General features: G+C 38.3%; 2 protein-coding genes across 6 annotated transcripts in view; both read right to left on the bottom strand.

The window, feature by feature from the left end:
- LOC121637352 (zinc finger protein 609-like) overlaps positions 1-5,316 on the bottom strand; it is a 92,732-nt gene extending 87,416 nt beyond the window's left edge. For 2 of the 5 annotated variants that reach the window (XM_041981500.1, XM_041981469.1), the window contains exon 1: positions 3,326-3,945. The gene's annotated coding sequence lies outside the window, so the exon portion shown is untranslated. Of the gene's footprint in view, positions 1-3,325; positions 3,946-5,205 lie in introns of those variants that run through there. The other 3 variants (XM_041981492.1, XM_041981485.1, XM_041981476.1) reach the window with 3 other exon arrangements.
- A 10,345-nt stretch (positions 5,317-15,661) lies between these two features.
- Positions 15,662-19,502, bottom strand: part of trip4 (thyroid hormone receptor interactor 4) — a 100,354-nt gene continuing 96,513 nt past the window's right edge. Inside the window, exon 13 of the mRNA XM_041993514.1 lies at positions 15,662-16,011. Within this exon, the coding sequence (XP_041849448.1) occupies positions 15,947-16,011 (65 nt within the window). The 3' untranslated portion in view covers positions 15,662-15,946. The remainder of the gene's footprint in view (positions 16,012-19,502) is intronic.

Consider the following 19,502-nt stretch of genomic DNA (forward strand, 5'->3'; position numbering starts at 1 on the left):
CTTCTGTAAAGCTGCTCTTGTTGCTACTCTCACCATAGTAGTTTATTTGTATAGCTGAATAAAACAATGCAACTAATGCTTATCATACGTTTTCCCATCTTATGTATTGTTTATTTGAGGTTCTTATGGACATGTGCTTGTTTTGTCTACAACCAACCCTTCCTGTATGTCATGTGACATCATTACCATCTACAATAGCATTATATCAAGTCCTGACTCTCACCAACCTTAATGCACATGTCTGCTGACCTCCTTGACAAAGCACATGGTACAACAAAACGACAGGTCTGCTGCTGACTGACTCAGAGCTGCCGTTGTGTTCCCAAACATTAGTTAAATGCTTGCTGCACATTAGCCATGTATGTTGCATGACACACCTGACCAAAGTGGATGCCTGTTACAGTGATCTGGATACCATTTAATAGCTTTAATACCTGTTTTGGGGGGATTTTTGTTATGTTTTGCTCAACCAGATAAACAACTTGATATATTTAAGATGTAACTGTACCTATAGCTAAGAACACTTTTGCTTGGCTAACTGTTATTGCTGCTTTTCAGAGGAAAATGCTGATTTCCATTTGTGGGGTTGGCAAAACCTGAATTCATACCACATGTAAATTTGTTCAATTTTTCTTTTTGTTTTACAAATTGAACAGAATGCTAATACTAGTAAAAAGTGGGTATTTTGCTGTCAAAACACATAAATAAGTGTTTAAACGTGCTAAAAAATAACTGTAAAAAAGTAATTTATACATAATTGAATCCCTGTTCCACATTGTTTTTCTATATGTGCACAAAATAAATTGTCGAGATAAGGCTGTAAACTTTAGTTTTCACCAAAGCCAATGTCGTTGACAATGTCAACAAACAAGCTAAACAAAAAAACCAACACCACGCCACAAGGCCTTCTCTCACATGTCATTATTACCAACGACATTATTACCACTTATGCAGCCCTTTCGTGTAAATATACACCGACGATACATCAATGATTTGCCTCTGTTTGATGTGCGAATACCAAAGAAGAATGGCAGCAGCTTAACAAGGAAGACAAGTTGACAAGGATACACTGTTAGCAAAGTGACTGTTTTTTGAGCCAGCTACTCTTTAAAGATGTGATCAGCGTTGCACGTAAATTGTCTTTGCCGGTGATTCAACAGCAATGTTCCAGTTATCAAACCGCCTTCAGTACCTTAATATTTCCAGATACTATCTGCAGCTTGTAACTGGCAGTTCATTACGAACTCTGTAGCAAGTAGATATGCAAAGACAACATCGTAATCCGTGTCTTTGTTTCTACTTCTTTGACATTAAACACGATTAACAACACTGAGATGAGTTATGCTTAAGCCAGAACTCCTCTGAACAGTTAATGGCTGATTAACAGGTCATTTTAGAATTTCTGTCTGAACAAATTTTTCAGCTGCAACCAACTTCCGAAGATATCTCATAACCAGTTACCCACAATGCTGCCTTCTTAAAAGACTTGCTGTTAAAGTAGTAGGACATATATACTGAATATTTTGGTAAAAAAAAAAATCTGATATTAACAGATTACGATTATTTAAATTTGCAACTGAATTGTGATTAATGAACTCTGATCCATGCTGATCATTTCAATTTAAAAAAATGCACATAACTCAATTTGATATTTATGAACTGCATTTTCATCACTTAACAATACAAAAACTACAAGTTTGTGCAAATGACAGAGCAGCCTGGCATTTGTCAACCCCCATTACATACTCAAAAACAGAATAGTTTTTTTTCTCCAATCTGCCCTTGAATGATAACCTTGGTAACATACTGTCCTTGAATTTTGAGTTTAATTTGTAGTCCTACATAGACACTACAAGGAGTCAGCGCAAGTGTTCTTTCCACGGCTGAATATGATTACATTGTTCTATAAATACGGTGAAAAAAATTCATTAGCAACAGGGAAATTATTTAAATATACTAAATATCTGACAATTATTTTAGTGAAGGCAGAAGACATTACAACAAACTAAGACTGTGTGGAGGATCTCTAGAGTTGCTTCATAAACTTTTAGTAGTTGCATGTAAAAATCACAGAAAGAAGCTTGATCTTCGTTAACTAGATATAGCTGTAAGGTAGCTATAAGGAGAAAGGTCATGGAAACCACGTGACAAGTTTAGAAGATTTCTTGCACAATGAGAAAAGCAAATAATAGTCAAAATTGTGCAAATTCAAACTTGCAGAAAACTGCTACATTCAATGCCATCAGGTAGAAGCTGGATAATTAGGTGCAGCTTAAAGAAACCAAAGAATCCATATGAATGAAGAAAGAAATAAATGATGAAATCTGAAATCTTCATAAAGTGCAGAATTTAATATCAACTGTTGACAGCTTTACAATGCAGTTGAGTACTAGACTGGACACTGACTGGTCCATAATGTGGTACCACCCGCCATACTCCATTAAAGCAGCTTACACCACAAGGTTGAGCACTGTCTTGGCCCATAGTGGCCTTATAATAATAGATAAATAAATATGAGCTATGTTGAATTGGGTTTTTCCAACAAACAAATATTTTTTTATCCCTATTTTTTTATATATATTACCCCTCCTAAATCTATACGTTTATAGGACCATGATCCTCCATTTTGAGAGATTTTAAGTTTCATGAGAAGACAATTAGAAGAAGATATAACCATTAACAAAAGTGGAACACTATCCACGCTTCTGTTAAAGTTTCACTAATAATGGAAATTAATCACGTGCTTAGAGGGACATGTTTGTGAAAAACGTTTCATTTTCAAATGCACCCCCCACCCCCGGTATCCAGCAAGAGAAACACTGTCCTAACGGAATCGGCCGTTTTAAATGGTTTTACTAATCTTTCCCCATTACGTTTTGTTTCTAGACACTGAAAGAAACAATACTAGTGCACACGGGCATGTGTTTTCTACACTTAATATATGCCATTGTCCCTCGAGGCGACGGCTAACTATCATGTCCCCCCGGTTAAACGATTGTAGCTAACAGTTATTTAATGTTACTCTGATGTAGTTGCCCGTTTTACAGGTTTTCGCGATATAATAAGTTGAAGAAGCTAACAAAGCTAACTTAGCTTGGTGTAATGAGCTAATGTGACTGTAACGTTAGCTAGCTGGCACAGTGAAACAATGAGCTCAGAGTGCAGTCAGTCAGCCTTGGCTAGCAGCTTACTGCTGCTGCATACTGTGTTGGCTACATGGTGTAAAGCTAGCCTGTCTGCCTTGCACGCAAGGCTAACGTTAAATGGCTAACGACTCGTAGCACTGTTAACAATGAGAGAAAAGACACAATATATACAAACTTACCTACTTAACTAAACACTCCTAATCCAAACCGTAGTTTGTCCATGGTGGTGTGTGCTCCATAAAAAAACAAATCAGAGTAACGAGCTTGAATAACAATAAAACCTTTAAAAATGTTTAAGCACTAGAAACCAGTGGCAACGCACTCCCCAAGACATCCAACACAAGAGAAGAGGGGAGGCCAGCGATTCACTGGACTTCTGCCATCACACTTCGAGACACCGTCCACAGCGAAAACAGCCGAGTCCGGAGCGCATTTTTATCGCTGCGGTCTCAAGGCCAATACAAGTCCGCTCTTCTCCCACGACTTTATTACGATTAATCCAACCGTTAGTAGCTTTCCATCCAGGGTAATTCCTCCGTATTCACCGTTTTCAGTCGAGCACCGTGCTGGGTCTTCGTGTGGGAACTGATACAATGTAGTCAACCAGCAGCAGCGGGAGCGGTTAGGAAATCCAGGACAGGCTTGTTCCTGCCGGATTGAACTGTCACACTCCACAGCGCGCGGGCGAAAGACGTGGAACTGGAATCGCGCCGCGTGGACTGCGATTTAACGTGCCTGTTTTTCAAGGAGGAAAATCCACCAGCTTAAGCAGCCGCCATGTGTCGGTGTTGGAAATGTTTGTACGGCTGGTGGACGGGGGCAGGGCCGTATCCAGGATTGTAGAAATGCTGGGTTAAGGGGAGCAAGCACCCCTCCATTTTATTTTAATTTTTAGCTTCTTTTAGCTACTTGTTTGTCATTTGTTTATTTGGTTTCAAGCTAATTCTTATAATGAATAAAAGCCATTTATTGAAAATAAACACAGTTTTTGTTTTAGGCTTTTAAAATAATAAAAATTCACGTGGGCTGCAGTGAGATGAGATTACTAAAAAGACAAACTCTGTTAAATGCTGTTTTCAAACTGTGCTGTTTTCAAACAGGTGAACGAAGACAATTATGCAACCATGATCATTATCTCCAGTAATTACAATTACACTATTTAATGGTTAACTGTCACTGGCCTGGTTGTACATTTTTCTGGGTTTTACATCAGGGGGTTCTGATCCTGTTTTTCCTGCTGACCTTTAACAGAAAGCAAGTGGTGGAACAGTCCTTTGGAGCACACTAACCAATGACCTACAGATCTTATCTAAGATGATAAAGCATGTGTCATGCTGGAGGAGGGTAAACACCTGTCAAAGGGGATTTTTCACAACCTGGCAACCCAATCACTGCTCCTATCAGTGGATTATAAATGATCAAAAAGCTTTAGTAGTTACAAAATTTGATATTAGTGAAGCAGTTAGCAGCAACTTAGGTAGCTAGTATAACTTACTATTAGAAAGTAACATAATTAAAAACAGCCCTTTATAAATGAGGCATATAATCACATTTTGTTCAGAGAAGAACTGAATGTCCAGCTTGTTTGAAACCTTGATTACACAAAAGAAATCAATGTTGAGGTCAGAACTTGGCGTGCTTAAAGCAAACTGGACCTTACCTTTGCATCTGCCAATGCCATGTTCTCATTTTGGTGAAGCAAATCTATTAACAAACAACCAAAAGGGTATTTCTTAGTGAACAATGAGCCATAAAAAAGGTTCTAACAATAAGACCCTTTCAGATATGTCACAGTCTCAACTCTCACAGCTTCACAGATAACCTTTCATGTTTACCAGCTTCAAACGCTGCGAAGGCTTTAAGTCGTTGTCTCGCTTCAGCGCTGGTTTCCCAGGCAACAAGAATATGATAATGTTGCCTTTGACATGACAGAAGGAATCATCTCGCTAACAAACAGAGACAACAGGCACAGGGAGGGCTTGGGGAGAGGCAGGGGAGGGGGCTGAATTAATGGACTCATTTTCACACAGAGGGAAACACAGCAGCAGCAGCTACTCACCATCCTCCATCTTCCTCTATTGCCTCCGATGCATTCCTGCTGGCAGGCACACTCTTGCTTTCCCCAGGGAACAGCCAACCTCCATTGGAAAGCTAAATAACAGTCAGCGGCCAGTGGGGACTGGAGGGGACAGAAATCTGATGATGGCTGCCCTTCAAGGCTGTGGCTTGAAACCAAGTATGAGCTTCACACCATCTTAAACCTGAAATGAACAAGCTGTGTGGACGCCATGTGTTTTCCATCAGTGAAAAAAGGGCTAATCAGCCAGCCATGTGGAATCACAGAGGGGCTGGCTCAATTCATGTGATCATCTTTCCATTACTCCATAAAAGAAACTGTAAAACCTTGAAGCCTGTCGAAAGGAGACTTAATCTTTAGCACTTTTGAAAATGTGTCAAGTAACACCCTTGTATCACATTTATAAATGGCAGGAAAATTGTCATTCCATAGACTGACACAGCCTACTGAAGAGGTACGAGCTAGTCTTCTCATTTTACTCACCACTGTGGTCCAGACTGAAAATGTTCTGCCATGAAATTTCATATTAACGTTTATGATCCCCAGGGGATAAATCCATTCCTCTTGCTTCACTGTGAGTTTGTTTTGCTTGTTTGAGGTGCAGCCCAGTCCCCGGAATAAAATGTTGTCAGTTTCTGTTTCTGGAAATCACAGATGCTTGTAATATCAATATTTCTCAGCAAAGACACACAAACCCTTTCCTTCCATATGTACCAGAAAAGATGGCCATGGAGGTTGGAGGGGAGGTGATGGAGCAAGTCACCTGATATTTATGCAAGAGACCCAAGCTCATTGACAACTCATTACTTTTGCTGCATGTGAGACTAAATATGTTTGTTTTGGTTTTTTTGTGGATATTTTGCTTTGTTTTCAGTTCATTTCTTTATTATTACTTGTATTTGTGCACCAAATTGACAAGTGAGAGGTCTTCAAGATGAGAATTTTTTAAATAAACATTAATATGCAATGTCAGTCGCAATCCAATCAGCAGTTTATTGATCAGTTTATGGCCATAGGTTTCAGTAGTAGTTTCAGACTTAATTCAATGGTTTGTTTGCAATAGTCACATTTATAATAAAACACAATTAAGAAGGTTATGCATTCAGTCTACCCAACCCAGTTCAAGGGTCATTCCACTGCTTACTCATAACTTGAGGGTTACAAAGATGGTGACAACAAATCCTTGATCTCAGGGATCTAAAATGTGATGTGATGTGATGTGATGTCAGTGATGGCTACTTAGTTTATTAAGTCCTTGGTGCCAGGCATGGTATAAAAACAGCTGATGCATAGGCTTGTGACTGGTGAAACAGTGATCCTGATCTCTGCAGTCTTATAAGAATTTAGCTGTCTTGCTAGGTAACCATCAACTGTCAGACGATGCAACTTGAACTTTGGTGCAGACATTCATACCACCTAAAGGGTAAAGTGTAACAACTTTACTGCACGCTTGACTCCAAGGTTTTATGTTGTCCTTTTTTCATTCCTGAACAGCCTCAGTTATTCTTTGTCTTCACTAATGTTTAGTTTGTTGAATATGTTAAAACGTTTCACTGAGTCAGTGAACTATAAACCCTTGGATTTTAGGACTGTTATTTTAAAGCCTCATGTTTGTTCTTTGGCTGTTGTATGTTGGGTTTTTGCACAATTATGTAGCCATAGTATTCATCATTCAAAGTAGCCAAACTCATAATACATGACAATAAGTCCAAATAAAATTGAAATGAGTGAGTTGTAAGATATTTCACCTCCTGCACAGAGAAGTACAGCCATAGAGAGCAGCAGTTTCTTCTCTCTCTTTTTGTAGCAAGCTGTAAATATGTTTATTCCAGCTATAAAGTAAGCCATTTGAACATGGAGGTCTTTAGAGATTGACTCGCTTTATGAGCCAGCCTCAAGTTCCTCATTCGAGGAACAGCAGTTTTTGGCACTTCCATGTTGGCTTCTTTTTTTAGCTCTGGAAGTTGCCACTTGGGTAAACATAACATTTGAATAACATCAGCAAGTTTGCATTGAACATTTCAGTAAACTCACAGAAAGACTCGCTTGGCTGTAGATACAGACTGTGTGTAAAATCACGCTTTACTTACTACAGAGGGCAATATATTTACCCTCTGTCATTTTAAAGGAGTTTCTTAAGTCAGAGTATAAAATTTAACGCTGGAAAAAAATAGTATAATTTAGTGTATAAACAGCATCTTAAAATGATTCAAATTTACAGCAGAGTACCTGTACAGCTTTAAGAATGATGCAACATAGGCTCGTAATTCATGGCTCACTATTGCATAACGTTTTTAGTGCATATCTTATGCAGGGAGCAGGGAACAATGGTGCAGGAGACTGAGTTGCAAACACCAGAGAGGGTCAGCTGACATGAATGTTTCATGAAGGAGCGACAAAACTCTGAAGAAATTACAAAAGATGTAATCAAAAATCCAACAGTGATGTTTGAGCCATTATTTGGGATACAAATATAATTAAATTGGGAAAAAGTAAGATTTGGTGTAATCCCATGTCAAAGATGTGATGCAAATGTGACATGAAAAGGTCAAATTAAAGGATATGTAGAAAACTGAGGTTTCACACTTTATTAAAGATGTTTCCTTTCATCTTTAACACATGATCCACATCGCTCCTCTCTCAAAAATGAGATCAGCCATGAAAGCAGTGATATCTTTTTATGGCATGTTCTAAATTTGTCTGAAACATCTTATTTGGGACAAACTTGGGTTTTGACCCAATTAGTCAAATAGCAATCATACCACGATCATGAAGCATTTGCAAAAGACACATCTGAATATACGACATGTCATTCACAAAGCTTTACTTTCAGTTTACTGAGGGCAACAAATTGCTTTAAAAAAACGTTATTTAGTTGTTTTTTTTCAAATGATGTCACAAATCTACTTTAAATTTAAACAAAATAAGAACATATTTGTAAGTCTGTGGGAAAATCAAGTTTGCATTTATTGGCTATCACGTAGCAAAATGCAAATAGTTAATCCTGGGTAATCACGTTGTGTATCTGCCTGCTCCAGAGAAAACAGAAGCCTGGAAGGGAGTATTTTACATATTCAAAGCTTGATAAAACACTACATTCAGATATTTACGCTTACTGACAGAAGAAACCTTGACGGCAGACTGTAAAGAAGCTGTGAAGCCTTCTTGGTGTGTGTAAGGGGAAGAGGGGGAGTCATTTTACCCTAATGTGCAAACCCAGGAGTGTCTTCAGTAATTTTATGGCGTGTTTCTGTTGCATTCTCTTTAGAAAATTGATGTGGCCATAATTCTAAAAGTCCCCTTACAAACATTTGTGTGGTTATAGATACTGTCTCATTCACCAAGTCAAAAGGTCATGGGCTTTATTGATTACATATCAGCAGATCTTTAGAAATGCCAGCAAATGAAAGCCATTTGTGATGGGAAATCCATTTTTAATTGAATTTATGCATCTGTTCTCCTTTTGAGGACTTGTAGGAGTCAGCAGCATTTTGTAAAGAGCGTGTTTGGTCTTTTCTCTGGAAAGATTTCCACAGATCGCAGTCATTTGTGGAATTTATATATGTGATATTAGCATTTACTCAGGGGCAAAAACAGGCTGTGGCTCTTTGTGAACTGACAACACACACCATCATCCACATCTAAGATCTTTATCTGTGTCTTTCCTCTTTGGTCTTGAAAGAATGAAAGCTTTTCAATGTTTATGTGTAGCCACTCTTTAACTGGGGTCCATCACTGGATTAAACAAAGCCAACAGGCAATAAAATGTTATAAAGATGGATGGGAATTAAGCCCAGTTCTAACATTAACAGTCAATCAGTCAATCGCATATAATCAGAAGAAGCTTTTTATTTAAGAAATCTTTCTGGAAATTTGGAAACAGCTTGTCTCTGTCCAGACTTGCGTAAAACGACTAGTCAAGCAAATTGTTTCTTTGCTTTTGTGCTGAACTAAGCTAACTAGCCACTGGCTGCAGTGGCCTACTGTTAGCTGTAACTATTTTTATTATTATTATTATTTTGTTAATTAACAGTTAAAGTTATTTAGTGTCTTTTGTCTTTGTTAAAATGCTGCAACAGTGTGTGTAAAGTTGGGGGGATGTAGGATTTTTGAAGTGGTTTTAGTGCATCATGTTCTGCTGTCAAACTGTCTCAAATGAGCAAATATTGATTGTATCTTTCCCAAAATATTTCCTTTGTGCAGCCAGCCCGACTCGACAGGCATCGCTCTGTGACGGATTATGAGATGGATGAGCCATAAGCTGTTTCCAGGTTGTATTGTTCCCCAGCCTGCCACCACCTCATCTAAAGTGCTCTAAAGCCTAATTCCTCTTCCAGGCCTGTGAGGATGGGGGGATGGGACCCTCTGCCCTCAGACCAATCAGTCTCTCAGCAAGCACACAAAGGTCCTGCTGCTTCTACAACTGGAAACTTGGCTTGGTGGTGAGGAGGGCATAATGTTGGACCAGAGTCAATTACATTTCATTTCAGTCAGGAAATTCAGCTGGGCATCGTTTTCAGCCCAAATGATAAATAACCACACTACCCCTCTTTCATTTATTTTTTTCTTTAAATGTCTGATTGAATTTAAAGCCTAAACTAAGTGGATGAACATTGGATGGTGACAGGAATTTCAGCAGGAGTTCTTACTCAGAAACAGGTGGTGCTCAAAATTGGACGGTGCCATGCTTGTTATATTGCTTCATCTACTGTGATTAGTTCCTCTCCTCTGCTCACTAGCTTCATTAGCCGGCAGGGCGTTTGCTGTGTGATGTAGCAGAAGCCTCATGCTGCGTTTCATTTGCCTGGGAAGTCGGAAGTCTGAGCTGGGAATGATATCATACCTGAGGTGACTCTGTTCCAGCGAGAAGCTGGAAAACCAGTAGGATTTGCTCATTGTTGTGCTCACTCACCAGGCTAACTACTGTTAGCAGTACAAGCTCATAACAAAGCATTAGGCTGTCTGTATTTTGTGCACACAAACACTGTAGGGGATTATTTGCTGATAGAGTGAACACATCCTACATCCCTAAATAGTTCTGTTTTTCATGAGAGGAACACAGTATGGTGTGCAACTAATTTAATGAGACACAAACTGACAGACATGCTAATAGGCAGTTTATTCTGCATCTATCACTACTTCTTACATGAGGAGCATTTTTGAGTCAGTGCTGGGGGAGTTCCTCCGAATTTCAAGTTAAAAATCCAACTCATCACATGCCAAAGGAACATTGATGTAACACTATCCTACTTGATGCTAAATACGGGGGGAAAAAACGCCTCCACATACATTGTTAGTTAGCTATTTTACTCGCAAGTCTAACGGGCTTAAAGGGGTCATATCTCTCTCCACTGTAAAACTTTGAAATTCTTTAGTCGATAAAAATATCCACCTTCTAGTAGTCCAATTAAATGACCTAGTCAAGTTAAAACTGTAGCTCAATTTAACAGCACAATAATGTCCTAACAGGTAAAAAGATTGATACTTTGAGAAGCATTTTCGAAGCTTAAAGTTCAGGTATTGCGTAAGCTGTAATTAAATAACTGCGACATCTTTTATAGGATATATTTAACTGAAAATACCACACATAAATACCACGTATAAATCCATCAAAACACCTTAAAATAGTTTTGGAACTGAGTAAATCAATTCTGGTAGTTACATAAGGGAAATGTTAACTGATCTCTGCTTCATACAGGATTTCAGCTGCTTATTAGAAGGACGGCATGCTCATAATATCTTAACCTGCCAGATGTTTTCTCTGAGTGACAGCTGTGAACTGCAGGCAGAGCAGTCTATTAGCCAAATACTAACCATGCAGCTCTGACATGTGCAGAATGTGGTTTGACGTCATCTTCCTGATCTATTCAAAGCCTTCTCCAAAAAATGACCTAATATGTTTCTCAAAAGGCTTGTAAACACTGGCTGGTATTGATGGTGCCCTCACAGCTGTGCACCTCCATACCATCACTGCTGCTTAAACTCCTGACAGGCAACAAGTTCTTTTTATTTTATTTCTTTGGTTTAATTTCCATTTGTGGATGCAGTGATCACCAGTGTCTAACATGCAATGCTATTTACTACAGAGTTTTTACTGTTTTTAATGCTGTGCTGCGTGGGCCTGAAAACCATCACCACCTAGTAGGGCTTATTTTCTTGTCCTGTGTGGACAGATATTTCTCTGAATAATCTGAATCAAGACGTGAGTTATGAATTCCAAATCTTCTTAAATTAACAAACCTTTTTAAATGCTGATTTATTTGTACACACAATCTTTAACAGAGCAGCGAACCTTTTAGGAGACTCTTTTTCCATTTCCAGTCTTAAATTAAAACATCCTGTTTTAATTTACATTCAATGCGGCATCCCAGTTTTGTAGTAAAAGGGTTTACTTTTAAACTTTTAAAGGTAGAGCTAGCTGCTAGTTAATTTAACCTGAAGATTGAAAACAGGAGGAAATCATGCACCCTGCTGTTATCCTGAAATTAAATATAAAAACCTAAGCTGTATGATATACTGCAGGATTTATTCTTGACTGTGAGCAGTTGCCAGACACTGACTCCTGGAAGTTACTGCCAAGAACTAGTTTGGCAAATGGACCTTCGTATTACAGCAAATTACCACGTTAACACTTGTTTTTTTGTGTGTGAAGATTGAACAAACATCTTATCCAGCTTCACCTAGGAAAGTGAAATATGCACATGGAAATCGGGTGATTTGTTGTGCTCAGTTCACTGTAGCTCAGAGAATTTGGCCTTTTCAGGGTTTAAATGGATCGTGTCGACCTTTTCTTTCACACAAGTACATCACATCATCTTTTGTGCATGCAAAACCAACAGCACATGAGCTCATGGTGTTTATCTAAAGAGTTCGAGTAAAAACTGCATGTGCTTAATTGTTCAGCGTAACAGCAAACAGCCTTGTTTATGTGAACTTGTATGCCTGTTCCCATCCAGAGAAATGCCCTCAATCTGGAAGACAGAAGAAAAGGCCACCCACAGGGCAAGTAGCTGTCATCGCTGATTCACTGGGGGCTCAGTTTAGTTGATTCTTAGGCAACCTCTCTGACAAAAAACACCTTCTATTGAGGATCTTTACAAAAGAGACCTCTTACATTCACTGGCTGGGAGATTACCGGGAGGTCTGGTGCAATTATGTGTTCTCATGTTGAATGGAGTGGAGCGGAGTTGTGGCTAATCTGCAACTCAAACAAGAGTAAATCTAAGCTAATCAACAGCGAATTACAAAGCTAGGCACAGGCAAAAACACAACAACCCAGGATGGGTGTGTGTGTGTGTGTGTGTGTTGGTGAATCACGCTATGCTTTTCAAACCATGGTGAAACGCCCTCAGGCTTAAGACAGCTTAGTCAAAGAACCACTCAACACATTTGGAAGGAATAAACAAAGAAATGCAAGAACAAGAAATATGTTGAAACACAAAATTACACTGCACATGAAATATATTAGGCAAAGCCTGTCACAACAGAACTGAATAACCAAGATTTCATAGATATTGTGTGTGTTTTAACATGGTGTCAACCTTTTCATAGTTATAAGGAGGAGGTGTGTCATCGTATTGAGCTGAGGCACATAGTTGATAGTTTCCTTTTATAACTTTCTTAGCGTAAAACATCAGAAAAGGATCTTTCCCAACATAAGAGGTAAGAACAATCTGTGACTCAGCTGTAGAATGACTAGTCCTAACCTGCTATTATAAAAAAAATAAAAAACAAATTGTAAATGATGGCAAAATGCCATCCATATAAACCATTTTTCTTAATGTTTGCCTTGATCAACCTGGCCTGTATTCTTATTTGCAATGTTACGTACATAACGCTGAGTTACAAGAGAACTACAATCTGTTAAGAGTATTCAATGATATATTCTTATCAACAGATTCTGGTGTGTTCTGCTTGTACTTTTAGACTTGACACTTGCTTTTGATAGTGTGGACCACCAGATCCTCATCTCAAGATTAAAGAAATGGGTGGGCATCACAGGCTCACCCCTCCAGTGGTTTAGGTCATACCTTTCTGAGTGGAGTTTCTGTGTAAGATTTGAAGATTTTACCTCCTCCAGAGCCAACCTCTTCTGGAGGGTGCCACAAGCCTCTGTTCTAGGGCCACTCCTTTTGTCTTTGTACCTTCTGGCTCCAGGTACAAACTTCAGGACGTGCAGAATCTTTTGGCATTTGTATGCTGACAATTGTCAGCTTTATTTTCCACTCATGTGTGCAGTTGGATGCTCTGTTCAGACTTTCAATTGCCTCTCAGACATCAGGAAGGGGATGGCTCTGAATTAAAAAATAATAAAAAAAAAAGGTTGAAGTCATTTTCTCTAGACACAGTTGTGCTTGTGTCTGCTTTTACCAACATGGTTTTAACTTCTGGTCTAAGTTACTGTTTATTTTTTATTCTACAGCAATTTGGTCAGTCTTTTTTTTTCTAAGTGCTATATAAAAAAAGATGGTATGGTCAAAAACCTGAAGAAAACAGAAAAAATGACCAACAGTGAAGCCAGGGCTTTGTCAAACCTGTATACAACAGAGGAACTATATTTTTATTCATCTAACAACCACCAATTGGCCATGGTGTCAACTCAGTGATGGTGAAAAATCTCACAAGGGTAAGCTTGCTTGTTAAGGAAACTTCCAGTTTCCATAACCATCAGAAAGCTCAAATGTTTGGTCTGAAAATACTTTTTGTTGTTTAAATTTGTGAGAGTGAAAGAACAATCAAACCCCTAAAAATAATGCTATCACAGAGGACTCACAACAGATATAAAATACAATGTCTACAGTTAGACCATTTAAAAAAGCAAACTATGGAGCAAACAGCAGGTGACTTACACCACTACTGCCCCTCCAACCTCCAAATGCCTACATGTTCACAGATATACCTGACACATGCTCAGAGATTGTTGAAAAATGTAAACATTATATGTATACATATGTGAAATGGCAACATATTACGCACATGAGCAAATACATATTTACAATCCAGGTCTTTCTGCTTAATTACGATTTTATTTTTTTGCGTACTCCTTCACAGTACGACAAATATCGGACACCAGTGTGAACAGTAATTAATCCTGAAATGACCCACATGCGTAGAATAAGACATGACCTTACACACAGCACAGTGTTTTTATGGAAAATAATATTGATAATACCATGATAGCATGTGAGCATCAAGTTTAAAGTTGTTCCTTATAACTTGTTTCCAATATCTTAGAAACATGGCACACAGGTAATGTTCAGGTTATTTTATTATCCCAACTGCTTTTTAAATGAGGTTATTTACTGTTGATTCTGGTGAATTTGTTTTTTGAACAATGTAAGAAAGATGATTATCTAAAGTTGCCATTTTAAGGTCTTTTTTTCTTTTTTAATGACATGTTGCCTAATCCTCCATAAACTTTCCTCTGTCCTTCCCTGGCTAGTTAGTGCAACATTATAACAGGCAGTTTGCTTTAAGTCAAATTTATTTTGAGATTAATAAACCACAGGTGTGTAAGTTGATATTATTAGAAGTTGCTTTACGTTGCTCAAATTCTTATAATAGTAGATTTAAGCACACTGTGGGAAATTATTTTATGCCTAAGTTTAAGTACAAAATTGAGAGCATTTTCTTTTATAAATGAGCCCACAGACCTGCACCTTTGAAAATTGGAAGTAATAATGCAAGGTACAAAAAATAAATAAAGGAACAAACATTCAGCAAGTTCATAATAAAAAACAGCTTTAAAGTGTTGTAGTGGTGAGCAGGGAGGACACACCCAAGCCAGATAACACACACTGTTTAGACTGAAAATATCCCAGCATCCAAGTGTTATCCTCAGCGATAGCATGTTGCTGCATGTTCAGAGAGAGTCGATGAAATTCCACATGAGGTGACTCCAAAAGTCTGAGGGCTTATCAGTGGTTACAGGCTGAAGTAAAGATTTTACAACTCTGAAAGATGACCTTTGCAACAGCCATGGCTCCCTTGTGCTGGACAAGTTGGAGGCAAATTAAGCGATTAGCACAACATGCTAAAACTAACAGCAAAATGCATTTGATCTGCATGCACTGGATTAGTCAAAGGAGTGTTGCTTGGTGAGCTTGGATTGCAGCAATGAGCCAGGGTAAACTATTTTCAGCATTTCTTTTCTTTTTTTTCTCCTTTTTGGTTGTTGTCCTCAGCCTCATTCCCCCCTGCTGCTGTAATGAAATGGTCTCATTGAAACTAATGACAAGGCTGTGTTTTTTGCTTTTTCTTTTAAACAGAGTGCTATTGTTGGTATAAATGTGGCCTTGAGTGTGAGAAGTGTAATGACAGGCTTGCCTCTAAGGAGGAGAGCTAAACAGGATTTCTCTTGTGGCTGTTACGTTCGTGATAAAAAAGATAAACCACTAATTTTCCTTTGATATGCATTGAACATAAGGGATTATTTAAAGAAAAAGAAGACAAGTATTTTCAAGTGTATATGCAACAAAAAAGCAGCTTGTTTTTATTTATGAAAAACAATTGCAAAGACGTTATGTAGAAATTTGTCCTAATAAGTGCACTCATTTTATATCTTTGTAATGGGAGTTTAAACCGATATTCCATATGCAAAAAGCAACTGCAAGTGATTAAACCAAAGACAGAGCCAACACTGGTAATAGCATCCAGCACAAATTGAGACCAATTTTTCAGAAAAGATAATTTGCCATGTTCCTCCCGAGCTTTTTCTCCAGCATCACTCTGTAGCTGATGGGACCAGCCCCTTCTTGGCACCCTGGTGGTAGTGACTGTCCAGCTTCCCTGTGAGACAGAGGGAGAGGAAGGGAAGAGGAGGGTGGGAGGGGAGACAAGAGGAAGGGATGAATCAAAACACCATCAAAGGGACAGAATGACCTTTCTGAGAGCTCAAGGCCTGCTGATTACAGGCCGCCTCGGGTTGATGCACAGAGACAGAGAGATGATGAAGTAAAAGACCAATGAGACCTTTTATTCCACAGCAAAGCCAGATTAGGCTACGGCTTTTGTCAGCAATAAAATAAGGTGTATTTGAATTTAATTATACAGCTCAGATGTAGGATAATCCAACGCTAACAAAGACCAAACACAAATAAACAATATACACTGGAAAAATAAATAAACTACTGATAATACTGGACTACAAGTACAGATACCTTGTAAATGATGCATTTTTGATCAAATGACATACTTTTCCTTTTACATTAAAACAGTTTAGTCATCATAGCTGTCATCACTTTCACACATGGTCTAATTAAACCCATCAAACAGGACAAAAACTGAGTGGTACTGTGGTAATATCGTGCTATATTCCAAGGGTGCTGACAGATGAATACACATCATATCAATAATCAAGTACAGATAGCATAGGGGCTTGTTAAATGGTTTTAATACAACCAGCACTCTACTACAGGTAAAGCTAAATTTAATTTGTATGAATTTAATGCTTGACTGTATTTAACTGTACTTGATTTCTAGTGAAACCATGGATTATCATATTTACTTAGTATGTGCTTATGTAAAGAGCAGAAAGTTAAATATTTACAGCCTTTTCACATATTGATTGTGCCAGTGCAAAAAAGATATCAAGGTAAACACGTTGCTACTCACTTTGATAATTGACACATACCACACAGAGGAAGATCAGTGGCGCATCAGTGTGTGCTAACATACAACAACAACAACAACAAGATGCTGTCACTGAATCAGCTACTTAACAACTTTATTGGTTAGTGACATATTTCACAGTGTTGGTTTTCCGTAACACACAGAGCATTTTTCCTCTGTTACTTCCTCCTTTGATGACTCAGACAAGTATGAGATCAACTTTAACTCCCACCCTAGCTTGAAAAGGCTAGGGTGCTTAAAAAAGGGTGCTGTTTGGTATCTTGATATAAAGAACATAGTAAAAATAAGAGAAATAGACTAATTTACTGTAGAGTCAGTGGCTGACAAGATGGTGTCATCAGCATAAGTGTTCACTGATAATCGGGGGTGGACAGGCAATACATATTGATATTTAACACTTTCATCAGCTGTCAGAAATAGCAGGAGTGCAATTAAACAAAAATAGACAAGAAATAGAGAAGTAGTAGTAGTAGTAGAGAAGAGTGAAAGAGAATTCTTCTCAGTGCACACTATTAATTTTGTTTCCAATGACAGCAATTTAAACAAGACTGCACTAAAGAGCTGGAGGCCTGTTTTGCTGGGTCAACTAGTGACCTATATGCTAGTAAATCTATTTATTTTATGTTATTTTAGCTATTTATCAATTTATTCTCGTAATATTTAATTTAAGCATCATAGAATATTGCCTTTTAAATAGAATATTCTTTTAAATATATATTTTCTCATACTTTCAGATGAACTGTGTTTTTGAGTTCTTTGTTATTGAAGTTGTTGTGATTGTTTTTTTTTTGCACCTCACTGGAAAAACAGAGAATGTTTAGTTAACGGTGATCATATATGCTATCACAGCTTGGCCTAGAAGTGGCTTATGATTAATGATCTTAAAGATGTAAGGGTGCAAACATTGGTCTAATTAAATGAAAGCAAAAAATTTCTCCTGTTTCCATGGAAACACTTGTCGATAATATTAATCTATCACCTGTAAACACTGTAGATGACTTTAGTCTATCAGGTATTTAAAGCAAGCTTTAAATGAATACCATTTTTAAAAACTGTTTTTTTCTCTATGATTTGATGGGATAAAAATTTGTCAAGGTTACATGGCGTGGGAGGTGTGGACCCAAATGCAGGCAGATGACAAGGCAGAAGGTAGACCGGTGCATGAACAAGATTTTAACAAACAAAAACTAACCGGACAAAACAAAACACTATGAAGGCCAGACTGTGACATGACCTAAACCATAACATGACATAATGTGAAGACTACAATGAACTGGCAACGTGAAAAGGCAACCAAGGGGTGTATACACACACAGATGGACTAATGAGGAACAGGTGAAGTGAATGAGCAAATCAAAACAGGTGCAGAAAGCAAAACAGAGTGCACAAAGGAAATAACTACAAACTAAGACGAAGAAAAACATAACACGACAAAACTACCAAACCAAAGCCCACGGATCATGACAAAAATGATAAAATTACCACAAAAAATGCAGTATCAAAGTTTGTTAAAAAGAATATTATTGATCACTAACCAACAACTATATCAAACAATTTAATTAGAGAAAATCTGCAGTGATAGCCTTAGCCTAATTACCTTTTAACAGGAAATGTGAAGTAAAAGAAGCAGTTTCTAATTAACATTTATCAGCACTCTCCCTACAGTACAAGGAATGCTAATATATGTGTATGTTTGTATGTCTGCTAAGAACACATCTGTCATGAATCTGTTTGGATCCTGTAGCTGAAACAGCTAGCAGCACCTGCTCAGACTCGCTGATTAGCAGACTCATTTTCAAGTAAAAAATCCCCTTCTTGTGATAATTTCCATGCATGCATAACTTGATGCTTACAAATTCACATGAACCTCAAATGTCAACGTTTCTAGAGATGAAACAGCTGAGAATCTTAAAGAGGGATTATAGCGAGTTGCTATTTATATACGTGCTTGTGGCTATGGCGTGTAAACAAAACCCCTGCAGCCACTGACCAGATTGACCAGAGCTGACCTCCTAATCTACCGTAACTACAACCTATCTCTGCCAATGCAGCTTCCTCCAATATTAATCACATTTCTCCATTAGAGCTCATCCTCACAAGCTATGCTCTGGTGCTTTGTCCTTTTCCGCACAACAACCTCTGCTAGGTTTCGATAACCCATGTCGACCCTGTCCTTAACTGCAAAGCAAATAATAACCCCGTGTCTCGCAGCCACACTCAAGCCTTGTGTTTGTCAAACTGAAGCAAGAGCTAGCTGTTTTCTCCAAGGTTTGGGAGGCGGAGGGGGAGGCGGGGGGCAATGATACAAGTGTGACAGGCAGGTTGTCACTTGTGCTCTCTTTTCATGTTGTCACGTTATGGCTGAACTCTGTGGGTAGCAGCAGCATAAACAAGGTGTTTAGTAGAAGTGATGTTTGCTCACCATTTCCAAGCTTGCCTGAATGGCTGTCAGTGTGTCTCTGCTCTGCCAGGAGTGAGTGCTGCTTAAGCATAGAAACCCCTCTGGAATTTTCTTTTGGTGAATGCTGCCAAAGGGTTATCCAAGATTACTTTAATGACACATTCAGCCATAACTGGCTTGCATGATATGTTTAAAAGGATTTTTAAAACATTCAACAGACAAGGTCAAGAGAGTAGATCCAGTGTAG

The sequence above is a fragment of the Melanotaenia boesemani genome, chromosome 1 (assembly GCF_017639745.1).
Source record: "Melanotaenia boesemani isolate fMelBoe1 chromosome 1, fMelBoe1.pri, whole genome shotgun sequence".
Lineage (NCBI taxonomy): Eukaryota > Metazoa > Chordata > Actinopteri > Atheriniformes > Melanotaeniidae > Melanotaenia > Melanotaenia boesemani.